General features: G+C 40.8%; 1 protein-coding gene across 1 annotated transcript in view; it reads left to right on the plus strand.

Annotated features, from left to right (window-relative positions):
- The window catches only part of TECTB (tectorin beta), a 35,795-nt gene that overhangs the window by 8,279 nt on the left and 11,191 nt on the right, over window positions 1–16,325 (plus strand). Inside the window, exons 2-6 of the mRNA XM_083441728.1 lie at window positions 10,714–10,884; window positions 11,767–11,942; window positions 13,189–13,379; window positions 14,662–14,804; window positions 14,908–14,980. Of these exons, the coding sequence (XP_083297854.1) occupies window positions 11,867–11,942; window positions 13,189–13,379; window positions 14,662–14,804; window positions 14,908–14,980 (483 nt within the window). The 5' untranslated portion in view covers window positions 10,714–10,884; window positions 11,767–11,866. The remainder of the gene's footprint in view (window positions 1–10,713; window positions 10,885–11,766; window positions 11,943–13,188; window positions 13,380–14,661; window positions 14,805–14,907; window positions 14,981–16,325) is intronic.

The raw sequence follows: 16,325 nt of genomic DNA on the forward strand, positions 1-16,325 counted from the left end.
TATTACATTAGGGACATTTGCAGATTTAGAGAGCTAGTCTATTGCCTGATAAGGCTTCATGACAGTAGTTGTTCAGCTGTCTGTTGTAACCCCTTAGATAAATTATTTCCTTTCTACTTGAAAAGAAATAGAACATTTATGAAGCCCATATTCATTTTGTCATGGTTTAGAGGTGGAAGAAGTCCAAACATTATCTCAGCTCAATAATGATGGGAACAGAGAGCTCATTCAGGTTATATTCTAAATGCTTTTATTTGTTTCTTATTTTGCATTAGCACAAAAGGGATTCAATATTACTGGGTTTTTGCATTTATCAGCTATTCAAACTTGCAATCGCAGCATTGTCTGCCTGTTAATTCATTACTACTAAAGCACATTTACAAAGCCCAGGATTGCAGACTTCTCCATAGTTACTGCTGGGAGGTGGTTGCTTGGAATATAGCAGGATTGGCAGGAGATGGGGACTGCACCACCCATTTGAGTTTTTCCAGTATGCTCATCTTCCTTTTTTAAAAAAATGATGTTTTCTGACTGACAGAAACACTTGTAAAACACCAAATGTTTTTCAAGACAAGCCCAGAAGGGATCCATGCATCATTAAGTCCAAGTCAAACTCAGAAGTATGCAAAGCATTTTGGATTTCCACATACCCAAACTCAGCTTTGTTGACAGATGAAACTTCATGGCATAGCCTACATAGATAGTTGGAATTGTGCAGAGCTCATTCCAATCAACAGGGAAGTAATCAAACACACCTTAAAATTACTTCCTGCCTCCAGTCAATGATACAAAGACTGCAATTTCCCAGCTCTGGATTGTGACCAAGACATAGTCATGGATTTGGAATCAGAGTACACACAGCCCTAAAGAAACTGAAGCCTTATCTGAGACAAGAGCTTTGTTTTAATTTTTTAAAAATATATTTCTACGCTACTTTTCCAGCTAAATTGGGCAACTGGTGGGTCTCATTATTGAAGGACACCCCACCCCAATTGAAGAAGAAGAAGAAGAAGAAGAAGAAGAAGAAGAAGAAGAAGAGGAGGAGGAGTTTGGATTTGATATCCCACTTTATCACTACCCTAAGGAGTCTCAAAGTGGCTAACATTCTCCTTTCCCTTCCTCCCCCACAACAAACACTCTGTGAGACGAGAGTGGGGCTGAGAGACTTCAGAGAAGTGTGACTAGCCCAAGGTCACCCAGCAGTTGCATGTAGAGGAGCGAGGAAGTGAACCCGGTTCACCAGATTACGAGCCACTGCTGTTAACTACTACACCACACTGGCTCTCACTATTGAATAGTGAATCATCAGAACCTCATACCATTCAATGGCAAAATCGTACAGTGATCCATGCCACCACACCCAAGTTGGAAACAAGTCCATCAAGAGGAGATAGAATGCCATGATAATGCTAAATCCAAAGTTAGCCAGAACTGGAGGTTGTTATGGTTACTGTCAAACTCATGAGGCTTTCCATTCTAGATACTAGATGTTGGAGGGGTTTTGGATGGGCTAGATACTGTAATGCCTTCTGCCTATCCCTGCCCAGCTGTAATCATGGGGACAACCCAGAAACAGCCACCCAAATGGGAGATGGGCAGAAGCAACCAGTGGCAGCATCCCAGCAGCTATCAGGAACTCTCAAAACAGGGCACTTCAGGGTAGGGCTGGGCTGGGCTCGGATAGGATGTGATTGCAAAGACCCTGATTTGGGTCTCTTTGCTGTGCCAGCATGGGAGCTAGCTCAGTAAAGAGACATTATTCCCTGTCCGACCTTCTGTCCTGGCTGGCACAAATGGCAGCATTGGAGCTGCCCAGAGTAGCTGGGGCAACCCAGTCAGATGGGTGTGGTACAAGTAATAAATTAGTAGTAATAGCGGCTACAAGTCCTGCCACTACCAGCCATTCATCTGGATTGGTAATGATCAGCAAATCCTGCAGTCTCTTGCATAGATGATATATGAAATGTGTTGATGCACTTCATGTATTTGTTGTTTAGTCATTTAGTCGTGTCCGACTCTTCGTGACCCCATGGCCAGAGCACGCCAGGCACTTCTGTCCTCCACTGCCTCCCGCAGTTTGATCAAACTCATGCTGGTAGCTTCAAGAACACCATCCAACCATCTCATCCTCTGTCGTCCCCTTCTCCTTGTGCCCTCCATCTTTCCCAACATCAGGTTCTTTTCCAAGGAGTCTTCTCTTCTCATGACGTGGCCAAAGTGTTGGAGCCTCAGCTTCACAATCTGTCCTTCCAGTGAGCACTCAGGGCTGATTTCCTTAAGAATGGATACGTTTGATCTTCTTGCAGTCCATGGGACTCTCAAGAGTCTCCTCCAGCACCATAATTCAAAAGCATCAATTCTTCGGCAATCAGCCTTCTTTATGGTCCAGCTCTTACTTCCATACATCACTACTGGGAAAACCATAGCTTTTACTATACGGACCTTTGTTGGCAAGGTGATGTCTCTACTTTTTAAGATGCTGTCTAGGTTTGTCATTGCTTTTCTCTTTTTAATTAAAAAAAGTTAAAATGGCAACACAGAGGCCACCATTCAGGGAATGGGGACCATTGCATCGAGGGAAGGGAACTAACCACCACCGCCAGTCTGCCATGCCATGCCACAGAATTGCCACTTGCGAAACTTCTGTTCGCTTAGGAAATCTGAGTGAGGGCATCTGCTGTTGGCTGCCTTTCCAACTTTGTCTTCCTGAACAGCGCTTCTCACAGCTGCCACCTTGCTGTAGAAAATGAGAGGCGCACATAAATGAGGAAGCAGGCAAAAGCAACAGTAATGTTGGGAAATACTCAGGTTTGTAACCACAGTGGTACAGTGAGAGCTGGACCTTGTGGCTGATGCCCAGGACCCAACAATCCAGGGGCTGCCTAGATGACCATTTGGAGAACAACAGATAATTGTGGAGGGGGGAGGATATAGCATGGCAAACAGGCCCTGCATCAGCCCCTGTGCTGGCATGCACATCCCAGGGCATTGGTTATTATAGCATCCTTATGATCTTTTTTTCAAAAACACATTTTATACTTGTGGATTGGTCTGCCAGACATGTACATGGTTACAGATGTTCATTTTATTATTTTTATTTTGAGAATATATTATCCTCTTCCCAGTGCTATTGTTCTAGAAAAAGAGTTGCCGGAACTCACCATAAACACCTCCCTTGTTCTCTTATAATGACAATGGGAGCCACCTGAAAGGTGCCAGAACTGAGTTCTAGCAGAAAAACGCCCCGCATACACATATAATATATATTGCTATTCTTTGTAACCACCTGAACTAACTAAAATTGCTTTTTACACCCTTCCCTTGCCACTGCTACATCCATGATATAACCTTATACAGCCAATGTTTTCACAGACAATATTGAGTTGAGCTTTATTTTCTATATATTTTCGCTTTTCTGTCACACACAACGTTGATGGTGCTTCTCTAAACCAGGCAATAGAATGCATGTGATTATCTCCATGACACTTGGAATGCTTCTGGCACTGATTTCATAGCACTCAATTAATTGCTTTTAATGCTTGTTCAGGCACAGATTTAAATGACACTGGAGGGAACAATCAAATTGATTAATCCTCTGAATCTGCTAAGCTTCTTGAATACATTACTACAGTCATTTCAATTTAGCAAAGGGAAAAAAGAAAATATCTTGGCATTGTTTGGATCTTAACAGCACAAGCAGCTCAAATGTAGATATCTAATTATTAGCTCCACCTATTCATTTTTCTATCCCTTCAAATTTGCTAAATTGCATTACCCCATGCTGTTCGTTTCACATTCACCCTGTTAGACTGGATCCCAATTCAACCTTAAATTCAGATTCTCATTTTAGATACTGTGAAATTATGACTCTGAGTCTTTGTTTACAAGAATATGACTTGTGTTTCATTTCAAGTTACAGAAACAAACCCTAAAACATTTTATATCTTGTGTCATATAGGAATTCTAATGGAAAGCATAATTCTTCGTAGCAAATTCATAACAAAAAGAAGGCAGATATAACATCATTAAATGTTGTGATTCAATCTGAAATCTATGATTTTCCCAATCATGACTATCATTAAATACGTTTGGTATATGTGTAGGTCAATTTACTTGAATTTCAAAAGGATAAATTTATTTTAAATGGCCATGTCTGTTAGAAAAAAGCTAAAGGGTACAATTAGGTTGGTAACATCTCTTTTAAAGCGTGTTTGAAATAAGCAGTAATTTGTTAAATAAATCTAAAGTTCTGTCTGAGAATGAAGAACCCATGAAATAAAGACTCTGACTAGTGCATTCCATGTCTACCCAAAATAAAGCTGTGTTGCTTTCAATGGGACTTGTTCTCAGGTAGGCATATATAGCAGAATCAGGATCCTCAGGCCTGGAGGTCAAGTACAGTCTGCCAAGCCTCTCCATCTACTCTTCCCAGGTCTTACCCCAACCTCGGCCGCACGTTGCTGCTACTAAGTGGCCCTGCTCCATTATCTCCTTGAGTGCTTTTACATTTCTGGATTGTATCATTGAACTGTAGTAATGCCTCTTGTTTACTTGGATGGATGGTGGATGGAAAGATATTTGTATGTGGAAACCTCTGGCTTTTGTGTGGCTGGAATGTAGCCTCCTGTACAAAGGTAAGAATCACACCTGTTGCTCCACCCACTTCCGCCTCTGGCTCTGCTCATCACAGGAGGGAAGCCCCTGGCAAGTTATTCATGAGAAGTGGACTTCAAGCTGAAAAAAAAGGTTTCCCAGCCTTGGTGTATAGGTTCACAGTCTAAGTGCTTCCTCTCTCAGAAACAACAACATGAAAATATACGCTTTTCGAAAGGTAAGAGCTACTAAAAAGGGAGGGAAAAGTGCAAAGCAAACAAAACAAACCCTACTTTGTGTAATTTCATGAAAGAAGGTGACCATACAATGAGGAACTGTCCCATTCTAACTGTTATCAACAAGCTGAAAATCACACACACACACACACACACACAACCCGGGGCAAGAGAAGGATCACGATTCTAGTGTGCCAATGAAAGTAGAGAGAAATATTCAGTAGAATTTTGTGACTTGGGAAAACTAGACACCCTTTTTCTCTCTCATCTGTAGCCATTCTTGGAACGAGTGTGAAAATTGATGTTCATAATTCATAGAAAAACAAACAGAAGATGGAAGTTTGTGGAGGCAGAGGAAATGTCATTTCCAAAGCACTGAATAACTATGATATTTAAAATGACTGAGGGAAGCATTATAATGTCTGCTGGATTCTTCTTTATTCTGAATTCCACTTTGTAAGCATGAACAAATCCACCTGATATTTGGAATTTCGGGAAGTTACTTGAAGACTCCAAGCTGTATTTTCCACCCCTTAAGGGCCGCTGTATCACTCTAGCACAGTGTGGAAAAGTACAGCAGGTACACCATAAAGATGAAAAGAGGGGAACCTAACCCACCCCCCATGACACTGTCTTCAATTGCTGCTGGTGGTGTTTTCAGTACAGTTTCACACAAACCCCATCATTCTTCTGCCAGTCCTCAAGTTCATTTCATTTTATTTAAAAATCTGTAATTTGAGTTTTATTTATTTTACTCTGGGTATAGGCTGCTCACTATTCCACAGATCTCAAAGCAAGAAAAGGGGGAAAACCAAAATACACATATATGTAGATTGTTACCTGGACATAGAACGAACTAGAAATGTGATTGTTTTCTTTGATTTGCTAAAAACCAAGCCAAGTCTCCTCCCATCTTCTAGAGTTAGTTAAGTGAAAGAGAGGGCTGTTAGATTACATCAGTTCTGTACCTATGTCAACAGCTCGGCTTAGTCCAGGGGGGGTTACAGGCTGGGATTCAATCCTGCCTGAAAGATTACTGTTGACCTCCAGGAAGAGTATGGAAAAAGGGAAGCCACACGCTACAGACTTCTAATGAACTTAAGCTCTTTGTTCTCCTTACTGCTTCTCCCTCAGCGAGCTCCTGAGCTGCTGCTGCCTCCCAGTGTTGAGCAGAAGGACCTTCTAAAGTCAACTAGGCTGCCCTTGTGAAAGAGTAACTTCCTTGGGATTTGTGCCCATTTTGCTGGCACAACCTGCTTTTCCAGGAAAGGCTAATCAATCTTGGGTGTGGTTTGGATGCACTACGGCTGTCGGATGTGGAGGAGGAGGACACCTGCCTTGCACATAGTACTGTGTCCTGTTCTGATTCCCTAATAAATCTGACCTCTAATCTATTCCTGAGTCCAAAGCATATCCAGCTACATTGGTTGTCGTACTTCCTAACATGTGCTGATCTTATAAGTTTCTAATAAAAGTTATATTGTAACAGGAGCAGCCAGGGGACCTGGGAAAGCTGAAAAACCTCTTTTAATTATGTTGAGATAATCCCGATTTGCCTATTTAGAGCCCATTCTCACAGAGGGGGGTAACATTTCTTTTCCTATTATGGATTAGGGTTAGTTTTGTTTTGTTTTTTTAAGGTTGTTCCAGTTCCCTTGACATACGCTTGATCATGCCATATATCAGAAACGACTTTTTCCCAGAATGGCACTCCCAGCATGGGCTACCCAGTATATTCAAAGACTTTCTGGGTATTAGCGGCAGCTAGACTGGTGACTTTGAGCGACCGCCGAGACCACAAAACACCAGTCTTGAAAGACCTACATTGGCTCCCAGTACGTTTCCGAGCAAAATTCAAAGTGTTGGTGCTGACCTTTAAAGCCCTAAATGGCCTCGGCCCAGTATACCTGAAGGAGCGTCTCTACCCCCATCGTTCTGCCCGAACTCTAAGGTCCAGTGCCGAGGGCCTTCTGGCGGTTCCCTCACTGCGAGAAGCCAAGTTACAGGGAACCAGGCAGAGGGCCTTCTCGGTAGTGGCACCCACCCTGTGGAACACCCTCCCACCAGATGTCAAGGAAATAAACAACTATCTGACATTTAGAAGACATCTGAAGGCAGCCCTGTTTAGGGAAGTTTTTTATGACTGGTGTTTTAATGTATTGTTAATCTTTTGTTGGAAGCTGCCCAAAGTGGCTGGGGAAACCCAGTCAGATGGGCAGGGTGTAAATAAAAAAGTTGTTGTTGTTGTTGTTAGTGGGCAAGTAAGTGACCATCTTGAAATAGTTCTGCCCTAAACAGGATGACCTTGATGGCAGAAAGTGAGGAGCAATTAAAGAACCTTTTATTGAGGGTGAAAGATGAGAGTGCAAAATATGGCCTAAAGCTCGGCATAAAAAAAACTAAGATAATGGCCACTGGTCCCATCACCTCCTGGCAAATAGGGGAAAGAAATGGAGGCAGTGAGAGATTTTACTTTCTTGGGCTCCATGATCACTGCAGATGGTGACAGCAGTCACGAAATTAAAAGACGGCTCCTTGGGAGAAAAGCAATGACAATCGTGGACAGCATCTTTAAAGACAGATGCATCACCTTGCCAACAAAGGTCTGTATAATTAAAGCTATGGTTTTCCCAGTAGTGATGTATGGAAGTGAGAGCTGGACCATAAAGAAGGTTGATCGCCAAGGAATTGTTGCTTTTGAATTATGGTGCTGGAGGAGACTCTTGAGAGTCCCATGGACTGCAAGAAGATCAAACATACCCATTCTTAAGGAAATCAGCCCTGAGTGCTCATTGGAAGGACAGATTGTGAAGCTGAGGCAGCAATACTTTGGCCACCTCATGAGAAGAGAAGACTCCCTGGAAAAGACCCTGATGCTGGGAAAGATTGAGGGCACAAGGAGAAGGGGACAACAGAGGACGAGATGGTTGGAAAGTGTTCTTGAAGCTACCAACATGAGTTTGACCAAACAGCGGGAGGCAGTGGAAGACAGAAGTGCCTGGCATGCTCTGGTCCATGGGGTCACAAAGAGTCGGACATGACTAAATGACTAAACAACAACAACAACAAACAGAATGACATCAGGCTCAAGATACGGAATATATCTGTATCATGAAGTGGTATTTGCCAGGTATACCAAACATTGCCACCAGCTAGGTAAAGGTAAAGGCACCCCTGACCGTTAGGTTCAGTCGTGGCAGACTCTGGGGTTGTGGCGCTCATCTCACTTTATTGGCCGAGGGAGCCAGCGTACAGCTTCCGGGTCACGTGGCCAGCATGACTAAGCCGCTTCTGGTGAACCAGAGCAGCGCAAGGAAATGCCGTTTACCTTCCCACCAGAGCTGTACCTATTTATCTACTTGCACTTTGACATGCTTTCAAACTGCTAGGTGGGCAGGAGCAGGGACCAAACAACGGGAGCTCACCCCGTCGTGGGGATTTGAACCGCTGACCTAGGCTCAATGATTTAGACCACAGCACCACCCGCGTCCTTGCCACCAGCTAGCTCCATCTTAATGCTCAGACACTTATGAGCGGTTTCATTCCTGCTATACTTTCTCTGCATTTTTCTCTTTCTTCCACCAGTGAAAAAGATTCCCCCCTCCTTTTTTTTTAGTAAAGGAGAAAAGAAGGGAAAATGGGTCCTTTGTGCCATTCATTAGTCTGTCAGATTGCCTAAGATTGGCAGTCAGCCCTTGTATCAAAGCCATTGTTCTTGGTGTATTTCGTTGCTGGACATGGTCCCAGTAGCACTGGAAGGCTGCCACAGATATGGCAATGGCAGCAGCTTCATAACAGCCTCTCTTTATTCTGGCAACTCAAAGCCAGCCAAATTGTCCCTGTTCCATGGCTTTTAAGTAAAGAAATGCTGTGCCATGTTCTATGGGAATGAGAATACAAGACCACAGTACAGAGCATAACTGAAAATACTAAGAGCCAGCCACTTGGTTTGTGTAGATTTTTTTTGGGGGGGGACACAACAACAACAACTGCATTGCCAGGACAAAATTGGAATATGGCATCACCCTGGAAGATCAGATCTCTTCCCTGAGATATGAGAAGAAATAAATATAAGATGAAAAAGACACTGAGCATGTGCAAAGTACAAAGTACATTTCCTCCTCAGAACCAGCCTTCATGTACATCTGGGATAAGTGGGGAAGACTCCTTTGTTGACCCACATCAGACAACCTTTTTCACCTTATCGCCATTTAGTGAAGTTGTAATCATAAGCCAGGCATGTCCAAAGTTTGTTTTGAGGGCCTAAATCGGCCCGTCAGTCAGTTTATTCTGGCCCCTGTGGCAGTTAATTTCCTGGGGTAAAATCCTAAAAAAACCCTCAACAACTTCAATCTTAAGGAAAGCTCAACAATTTTCACTTCATCAAATTTGGCCCGTTTTGACACCACTGTGACATAAGCCATTCGCTGTCCTCTTCTGCTCTGAAAAGAACTATGCATATTAATAAACAAACAGATAAGCAATGATGCGGCCACCTAGTGGAAACTGCTTGAAACAATGTGCACACTGCAGTTCATATGGGGACTACAGTCTTATAGGTAGATCCACGTTGCAACCCATTGCCCATTTAACTGCTTCAGCAATCTGCAACCCTATCTTGGTTTCCGCAAAATATAAACAGAGCTTCAAAACGACTAGAAAAAATAGTGTAAAGTCATTAGAACAACAAGATATTTTGTTGCTAGGTTGCTCCATCACGAGTGTGTTTTCTGTGAGAAGAGCTGTTTTCTTGTTGTAAAACACTGATTATATTATCTCGCAAAGTGCCACTTTTTGCATGAACAGGTCTCCACCTTACAACAGGTGAACAGCAAACCTTCTAAGTAACAGCCGATAAACAAGGAGAAATTGAAAAGCTATTTCTTAAACAGCATTTTGAAGCGAAGATCACAAGAAGCCATTTATTCGCTTTTTGTAGATCATTCTAGAGATACTCAAATAGTTAAGGTTTTTGCAATCTGCTTAATCTAAAGGGGGCTCTTGGGGCGGGTAATTAGCATCCACAGTATAATTTGCTATTTAGTGAATGCTCTTTTTTTTTATTTGCAACTACTCAGAGAAATACAAACCTCCCCTGAGCCCTCACCTTTTATCAGTGCAGATATCAAATGTTGTTTCACCTAAGTAAGTTTTGTGCAGTTCTTGTTTCTTATGCAAATAAAAACATCTACAGACAACTCTTCAGTGTAGCAGAAATTGCTCTGATTAGTGCCTTTTGCCTAAGAGGGGATTGTGTACTTGTAATGAAACTTTGGGAATTTTATTTCCTCTGACAATTATAAAATCAAAGTAGTTTATTATCTCAAAGAAAGTGGTGCATTTTGATTTAAAAACTGCTCTGTCAAGATTATCTCTTGGTGAGATTTCAGGCATCTCTTAAAAAAGAAAAACACTTAGACTTACCACAAACATTAGGGGCGATATCCAACTAAGATACTTAGAGTAGACCCATTTAAACCAATTGACTTAATTTGATTTCTGTGGGTTTACTCTGAAGACTTAGTTGGACATGACTACAGAAGACTTTCAGATTGTTTTAAAGTCCTTTATAGGTCTGGACCAACCAGGTGCTTATACTATAAAACACACATGTTAATAGCTCAGTTGATAAAACTAGATCTGTGCTAGTTGCGATTTTCTTTAAACACTGCCTGAAAAAAGATACACATTTTTGTAAAACCATGTCAGTTGCAATAATCAGATTTCTCTTTAGTCATTTAAAAATGAGTCATACTTTTGGTAAAGAGTCCTGTATATGACACAACTTGACAGTAAAATACTGAATACTGAAAAACCTGGACTGCTTGTATTGGAAAAGAGAGTGATCTAACCTGTTATCCATCCAACCCTGTTTCCCCACAAGGGCTAATCAAGGCTGAATACGCAGGGGCTCCTTTTACAAGATGGCCTATATAAAGCAAAGATAATGCCAGCTGGTGCTGTTTGAAAGAACACCTTGGGAAAAGCAAATATACCCTCTTTCATTTTAAACAGAGATAATGAACAGCTTGATCTACAACCTTGTTCCAATGCTGTACGTATGATGCTCTGAACATTTTCCTGGACATAATTAGGTGATTGAAACAGAAAAGTAATACTAGTACTAATACTAATACTAAAATGTGTGTTTGAAAATATTGTGTAATATATATTGAAATAAATTATGAGAGAGATTGAAAACATCAGATAGATGCCTAGATGGATTACAATGTTAAAATATAAAATAGTAGTGCTAAAATGGCTTTCAGTGTCCAGGGTATGATTTGTGTAATATCAGTGACCTATTTTTTTTTTTATTTGAAATAAATAGCATTATGAGTAATGTATTATGGGTGGCTTTATAACAGGTGATCTCACAGAAATATTAAGCTTCAGAATACATTGTTTTATATTATAATTATAATTTGTGAGGTAGAATAGCAGTAACTACACTCATGTGAAAGAATGTTTGGATACAAAATCTTCCAGTTAACAATAGAAATTACAACTGCCAAATCAATGAATGTGTAAAATATTTTTGTTACTTTGACTTTTCTCTTGCCTTCTAATGAGATCTTTTCTTTTATCCAGTGTATACTTTCTCTCCAATCCCATTCACTGTCAGATTTAGTATTTCTCCTCCAGATCCCATTTTACCTCTTTGTTTAAAAAAATAAAATGAAAGAAGGCATTAGTAATTAATTTCTTATGACACAGATCTCATCTTAGATAGAAGATAAAGGTTGCAATCCAATAGCCTCAAACTCATTGGTCTCAATATGATCTGTCTATTGAGTTGATAGGGATAAGGTTGTGCTGTAAGAACATGGAAGGGAAAGATTCAAAATCCAGTAGATTTTAATAGTTTGTGTTGGGAATTGCACTTAACTCATTTTGGATAGAAGTGTTTACATTTCTCACTTCTGGTAATTCACAGGCAATTCAAAGAAGTTTGATACATGTGAATCCTTCTCAGCATCCAGCAGCATTTTGGAAAACCAAGTCCTGGTTTTCTTAGTATTTGTATCTTTGGAAAGATGATGATGGTGGCTTTTCTCCTGTGGGTCATCCTGGCTCGAGGCATTGTGGCACGTTGCAGTCCAAACAAAGCAGGTAAAATAGCTGCATACTATTCCAGCTATGTTAACCTCTTGCAATTAAATACACTTCAAACTGCTTGGTTTTATTTATCAAGAGATCCACATATATTCATTACAACCTGTTTGTGACAATGTATATATGGGCTTGGATTGAATGTTCTCTGACTGCCAGTGCAAGGACTGTTGCACTAGCATTATATTGGTTGTGCGGTATGAATCCAGCACAAGAATCCTAGTGAAAAATTGCCATGCAACAGGTGGTACAACACAGAGGCAGTAAGCCTTGTTTCACCGCTTGAGGCAAGACGAGAATGTGCTGTGTGCTCTGTGAGATCTCACGAGATTGTGATTAGATTGTTTGGACCATGTATCCTTTGGCTTTTCCATCGGCACTGGTCACCTCATCACTGAAACTCAGTACTGGAACACAAATTAAGGGCCTGTTGCTTTCATAAATGGTGGATTAATGTGAGACAGTATCCCTGTTCTTGCTTTGGAAGTGTAATTTGGAGATTGCGGGGAAATAGCTGAAAGAGTCCAATATCTCTGCCGGCTTCTTTGGAGAAGAATAGCACCTGCAATAGTACCTTTGTCTAGATAAAGAAAAGAATTTATCTGAATCACTGCCCCTAGCCCCTGTTATGGGTACCTGTTAAACTGGTAATGGCAGTAGTTAAACTGAAATGTTAGCAGCTGATTATTTCCCCCCTCTTTAATTCAATGCTTTTTTTCTGGGGGGACACAGGGGGATGCATACCCCTAAACATTTTGTGAATCTAAGTTTGGCCTCATGGAGGGGCAGTATTTCAGTATGAGTGGGAAAATGACAGTACCCCTAAACATCTTTTTTTTTTAGAAGAAGAAGAAGAAAAAGCACTGCTTTAATTGCAAACTGATGTGTAAATGTGGAAAATTGAAGACGGGAAATGAGAAACTGAGAGAAACTGAAAGTGACAGATTCACCCATCTGAACATGATGTGGCATGGACATAGCCTGCAGGCATCCTAATGAACATGTGTACATTGGGGTTGCAGGCTGCTGCCTCCTACCACATGCATTTATTGAATGTAGTTCAAACGTCAGGAGAAACAACTAGTTGCCAAGCTGAAAACTTGTTTTGAGTCCAGGCTTACCAGAGCTAAGCCTTGGAACTTGTGTTTTCACTGGCATTTGCAAAATAATGATAGAGGCGCATTTTGTAATCACTTAACCATGCTCTAGTAGTGCTTTCCTCCCCCCCTTTTTTTTTTACTTCTAGATGCCATTTTGGTGTACTGTTATCCTAAAACCATAATTGCAAGAATCCCCGAATGTCCTTATGGGTGGGAAGTTAATCAACTGGCTCTTGGAGGAATTTGCTACAACGGGGTCCATGAGTCGGGGTATTACCAGTTTACAATCCCAGATTTGTCACCCAAAAATAAGTCATACTGTGGAACTCAATCCGATGTAAGTAGCCAAAGTATAAATGCTTCCCCAAGTTGGATGGTGACTGTGTCCAATAAATGTCTGAAGCTGTTCATGCCCTTCCTGAGACTTTCACCAGTTTTACAACAACTTTTTTTATTCATCATTTGAAAAATAATAGATTCGCAATATCTCTTATACCTTTTCAACATTCTTTTATATAGATCCATTGTTAAAATTTATATTTGATCCCTGATAGCTTCACCCTGATGGAACACACACTGCTGGCCCTATCCATTCAATGTACAGGCATTTAAAATGACATCTGTACAGCTCTGTGCACTAGGGAGATTTTCTCAGTTGCGGCACATGTGCAATCATAGGTACCATGCCACACACCCCTATGCAAACCCTGTACTAAATATGTGTATACCTAGGGCTAACACTGCAGATCAGCTCCTACTTCACACATTCCCTTGTACATGTGGGGAAGATTTTTGTTTAAAAAAATATTTTTTATTGATTTTAACATGTAAATTATAAAAAATACCAAAAAACTTATCACTTATACAATCTTTTTAGACTTCCATCAGCACCTCTGATGATCCACCGTTTTAACCACTTCTTATGCATTTTTTAACTTTATTTTGCCTTTAATCTCTTAACAAATCATCCTTCCCCTTATCCATTTTTGCAATAATTCTAATAATACTCACAAAACTTCTTGCAAGCCTACAAACGTCATCTGATCTTCACAAATACTTTTTAAATAGTCCGTAAATTTACTCCAGTCTTTCGTGAATTTCTGGTCCCGCTGGTTTCAAATCCTTCCTGTTAGTTTATTTAGTTCTGCATAGTCCATTAACTTCATCTTCCATTCTTCAATCGTCGGTAATTCTTCTTGCTTCCATTTTTGGGCCACATGTGGGGAAGATTTGAATGGAGATTTGGGTGTATGTTTATCTCCAACCCATCTAATAACTACAAGACATTTTAAAAAATAAAATAAAGCACTGCAAATCTATTTCACAGTTGCTGAGGGACTCTAGATTACAGAGGTGTAATCTAAAAATATGAAGTTTGGAGCAAAAAAACAACAACCCATGGACTTTAATAACCAACTTATTTATAGGCCATGACTTTTTGCTGGCAAAAGTCTATTTCACCAGATCAGTCACAGTGTGCTTCTCGCATGTTCTCTCATGTGTGTTTACTCTTTCAGAAATTTGAGATACTGTAGAAGTGAACTCTTGACGTGACCGTGTAAAACAAAAATGGCATATGCAGTGTCACCGTTTACCTCTTGATCTTTTCATGGTTGCAGTTCAAAAGCCCCATCTATCATTTCTATAACTCCATCGTCTCCAATGACACCTCTGTGATTGTGAAGAGTCAGCCTGTAAACTACTCATTTACATGCACATACCATGCAAACTATCTGGTGAACCACGCTGCCTTTGACCAAAGGTAACTCTGCCTCGATTCAATTGGCCTTCGTCTTCTAGCATATGCCTCACTCTGCATTCAACAGTGTATGATTCAGTCATGTGACATTTCCTGCCTCTTTTAGAGTGGCAACTATTCATGTGAAGAATGGCAGCTCCGGTTCATTTGAAAGCCAGCTGTCCCTCAACTTCTATACTGTAAGTACCCTCTGTGTCTGTCTGCTGATTTCCACTGTAAATTTTTCGATGGTGCAATGGTGAAGTGAAGAGGCCAAAAATATGCAAATGCATAGGAGACTGCCTCCATTTTACCAAATGTAAATGAAAAATTTGATTGTAGACATTCTGTTACTCTTTGGGGGTACCATAGGCTACGCAAACTAGCAAGCAGTAACAGTGATTTTTAGGTTTCAAACAAGTGAGATTGCAGCAAAATATTGCCATCAATCCAGTCATGCATTCTTCCATTCCATTCCCCTTCCTCCCACATTCCCCCCCCTTTTTTTTACCTTCTCCAGCATTCCATGGCCTTAAACATGCTCATCTTCACTGGACTTCCCATCCCTTAGTTTCCCCCTAAACCATTACTATTATTTCTTGTGCTTCCTCCAAGCCTGTGGATACCTTCTCACTGGTGTGTGGTTAATGCTGTTTCGGCTATGTGGCATTCCAAAAATGCATTTTGCTATTAGTATGCATAAGGGTTTCCTATTAGTCCATATAATAAGATATGTGCATGTGCAGTCATCACTTAAGCATTTCTTATTCAATATTATAAACAGCTTGCATTCAAAAATATTTGGGTTAAACCAAGAATTCAATGGAGTTCTGCTTGTGGAATGGCATTATTTCAGGCCTTGGCAGTTTGGAGTCCCTTTAGAATGTGTAAGAGATGGCCTGGAGGATGTAGGGAGAAATCGTGAAACTCACCTCTTCTCCACTTCCAGTCATTGGAGCTTCACCTAGATCCAAACTTATTCTGCAAATGGAAGAATTTCTCCCATTCACAGAATGGCAGCTCCGCATTGTGTTTCTGGTAGTGTGGTTTGGGATCTGTACTATTCATTGTGTGACAAGAAGTTTCACTTATATAAATCATCGCTAGATGCTGTAGTCACTGGGTGATAAAGGGCATGCCTGTATTAACTCACTCAGCTTTTGCACCAGATGCCAGAGCCACAATTTGACTGTAACCATGTAGATATTAAGTTTTTTAATTTACGGGCCTCTTGGCTGTCATGGTGAGCATATGTCTTGCAGCAGAACAATTCATTACTTACTTAAACATCTGCTATATTATAGGGTGGTCTGGTATTCTACGGTCTTGAATTATGTTAATTCAAATTTTGTAGCAAATGAACCCAGCATTGAGATTCTTCCCTACATGACACCACGCATGCCCTTAGGATCTGATTGTTTATTGAACTGATCATGTAACAATGTACTATGCAGACTGCTTTCTACATCATCTTTATATATTTGCAGTTCCAAATTGCGGTCCAAGCACTGTACTCTCAGTATTCTGCACTAGTGCTGTAACTGA

This window comes from Podarcis tiliguerta (genome assembly GCF_965153285.1).
Source record: "Podarcis tiliguerta genome assembly, chromosome: 5".
In the NCBI taxonomy this organism is placed as follows: Eukaryota; Metazoa; Chordata; class Lepidosauria; order Squamata; family Lacertidae; genus Podarcis; species Podarcis tiliguerta.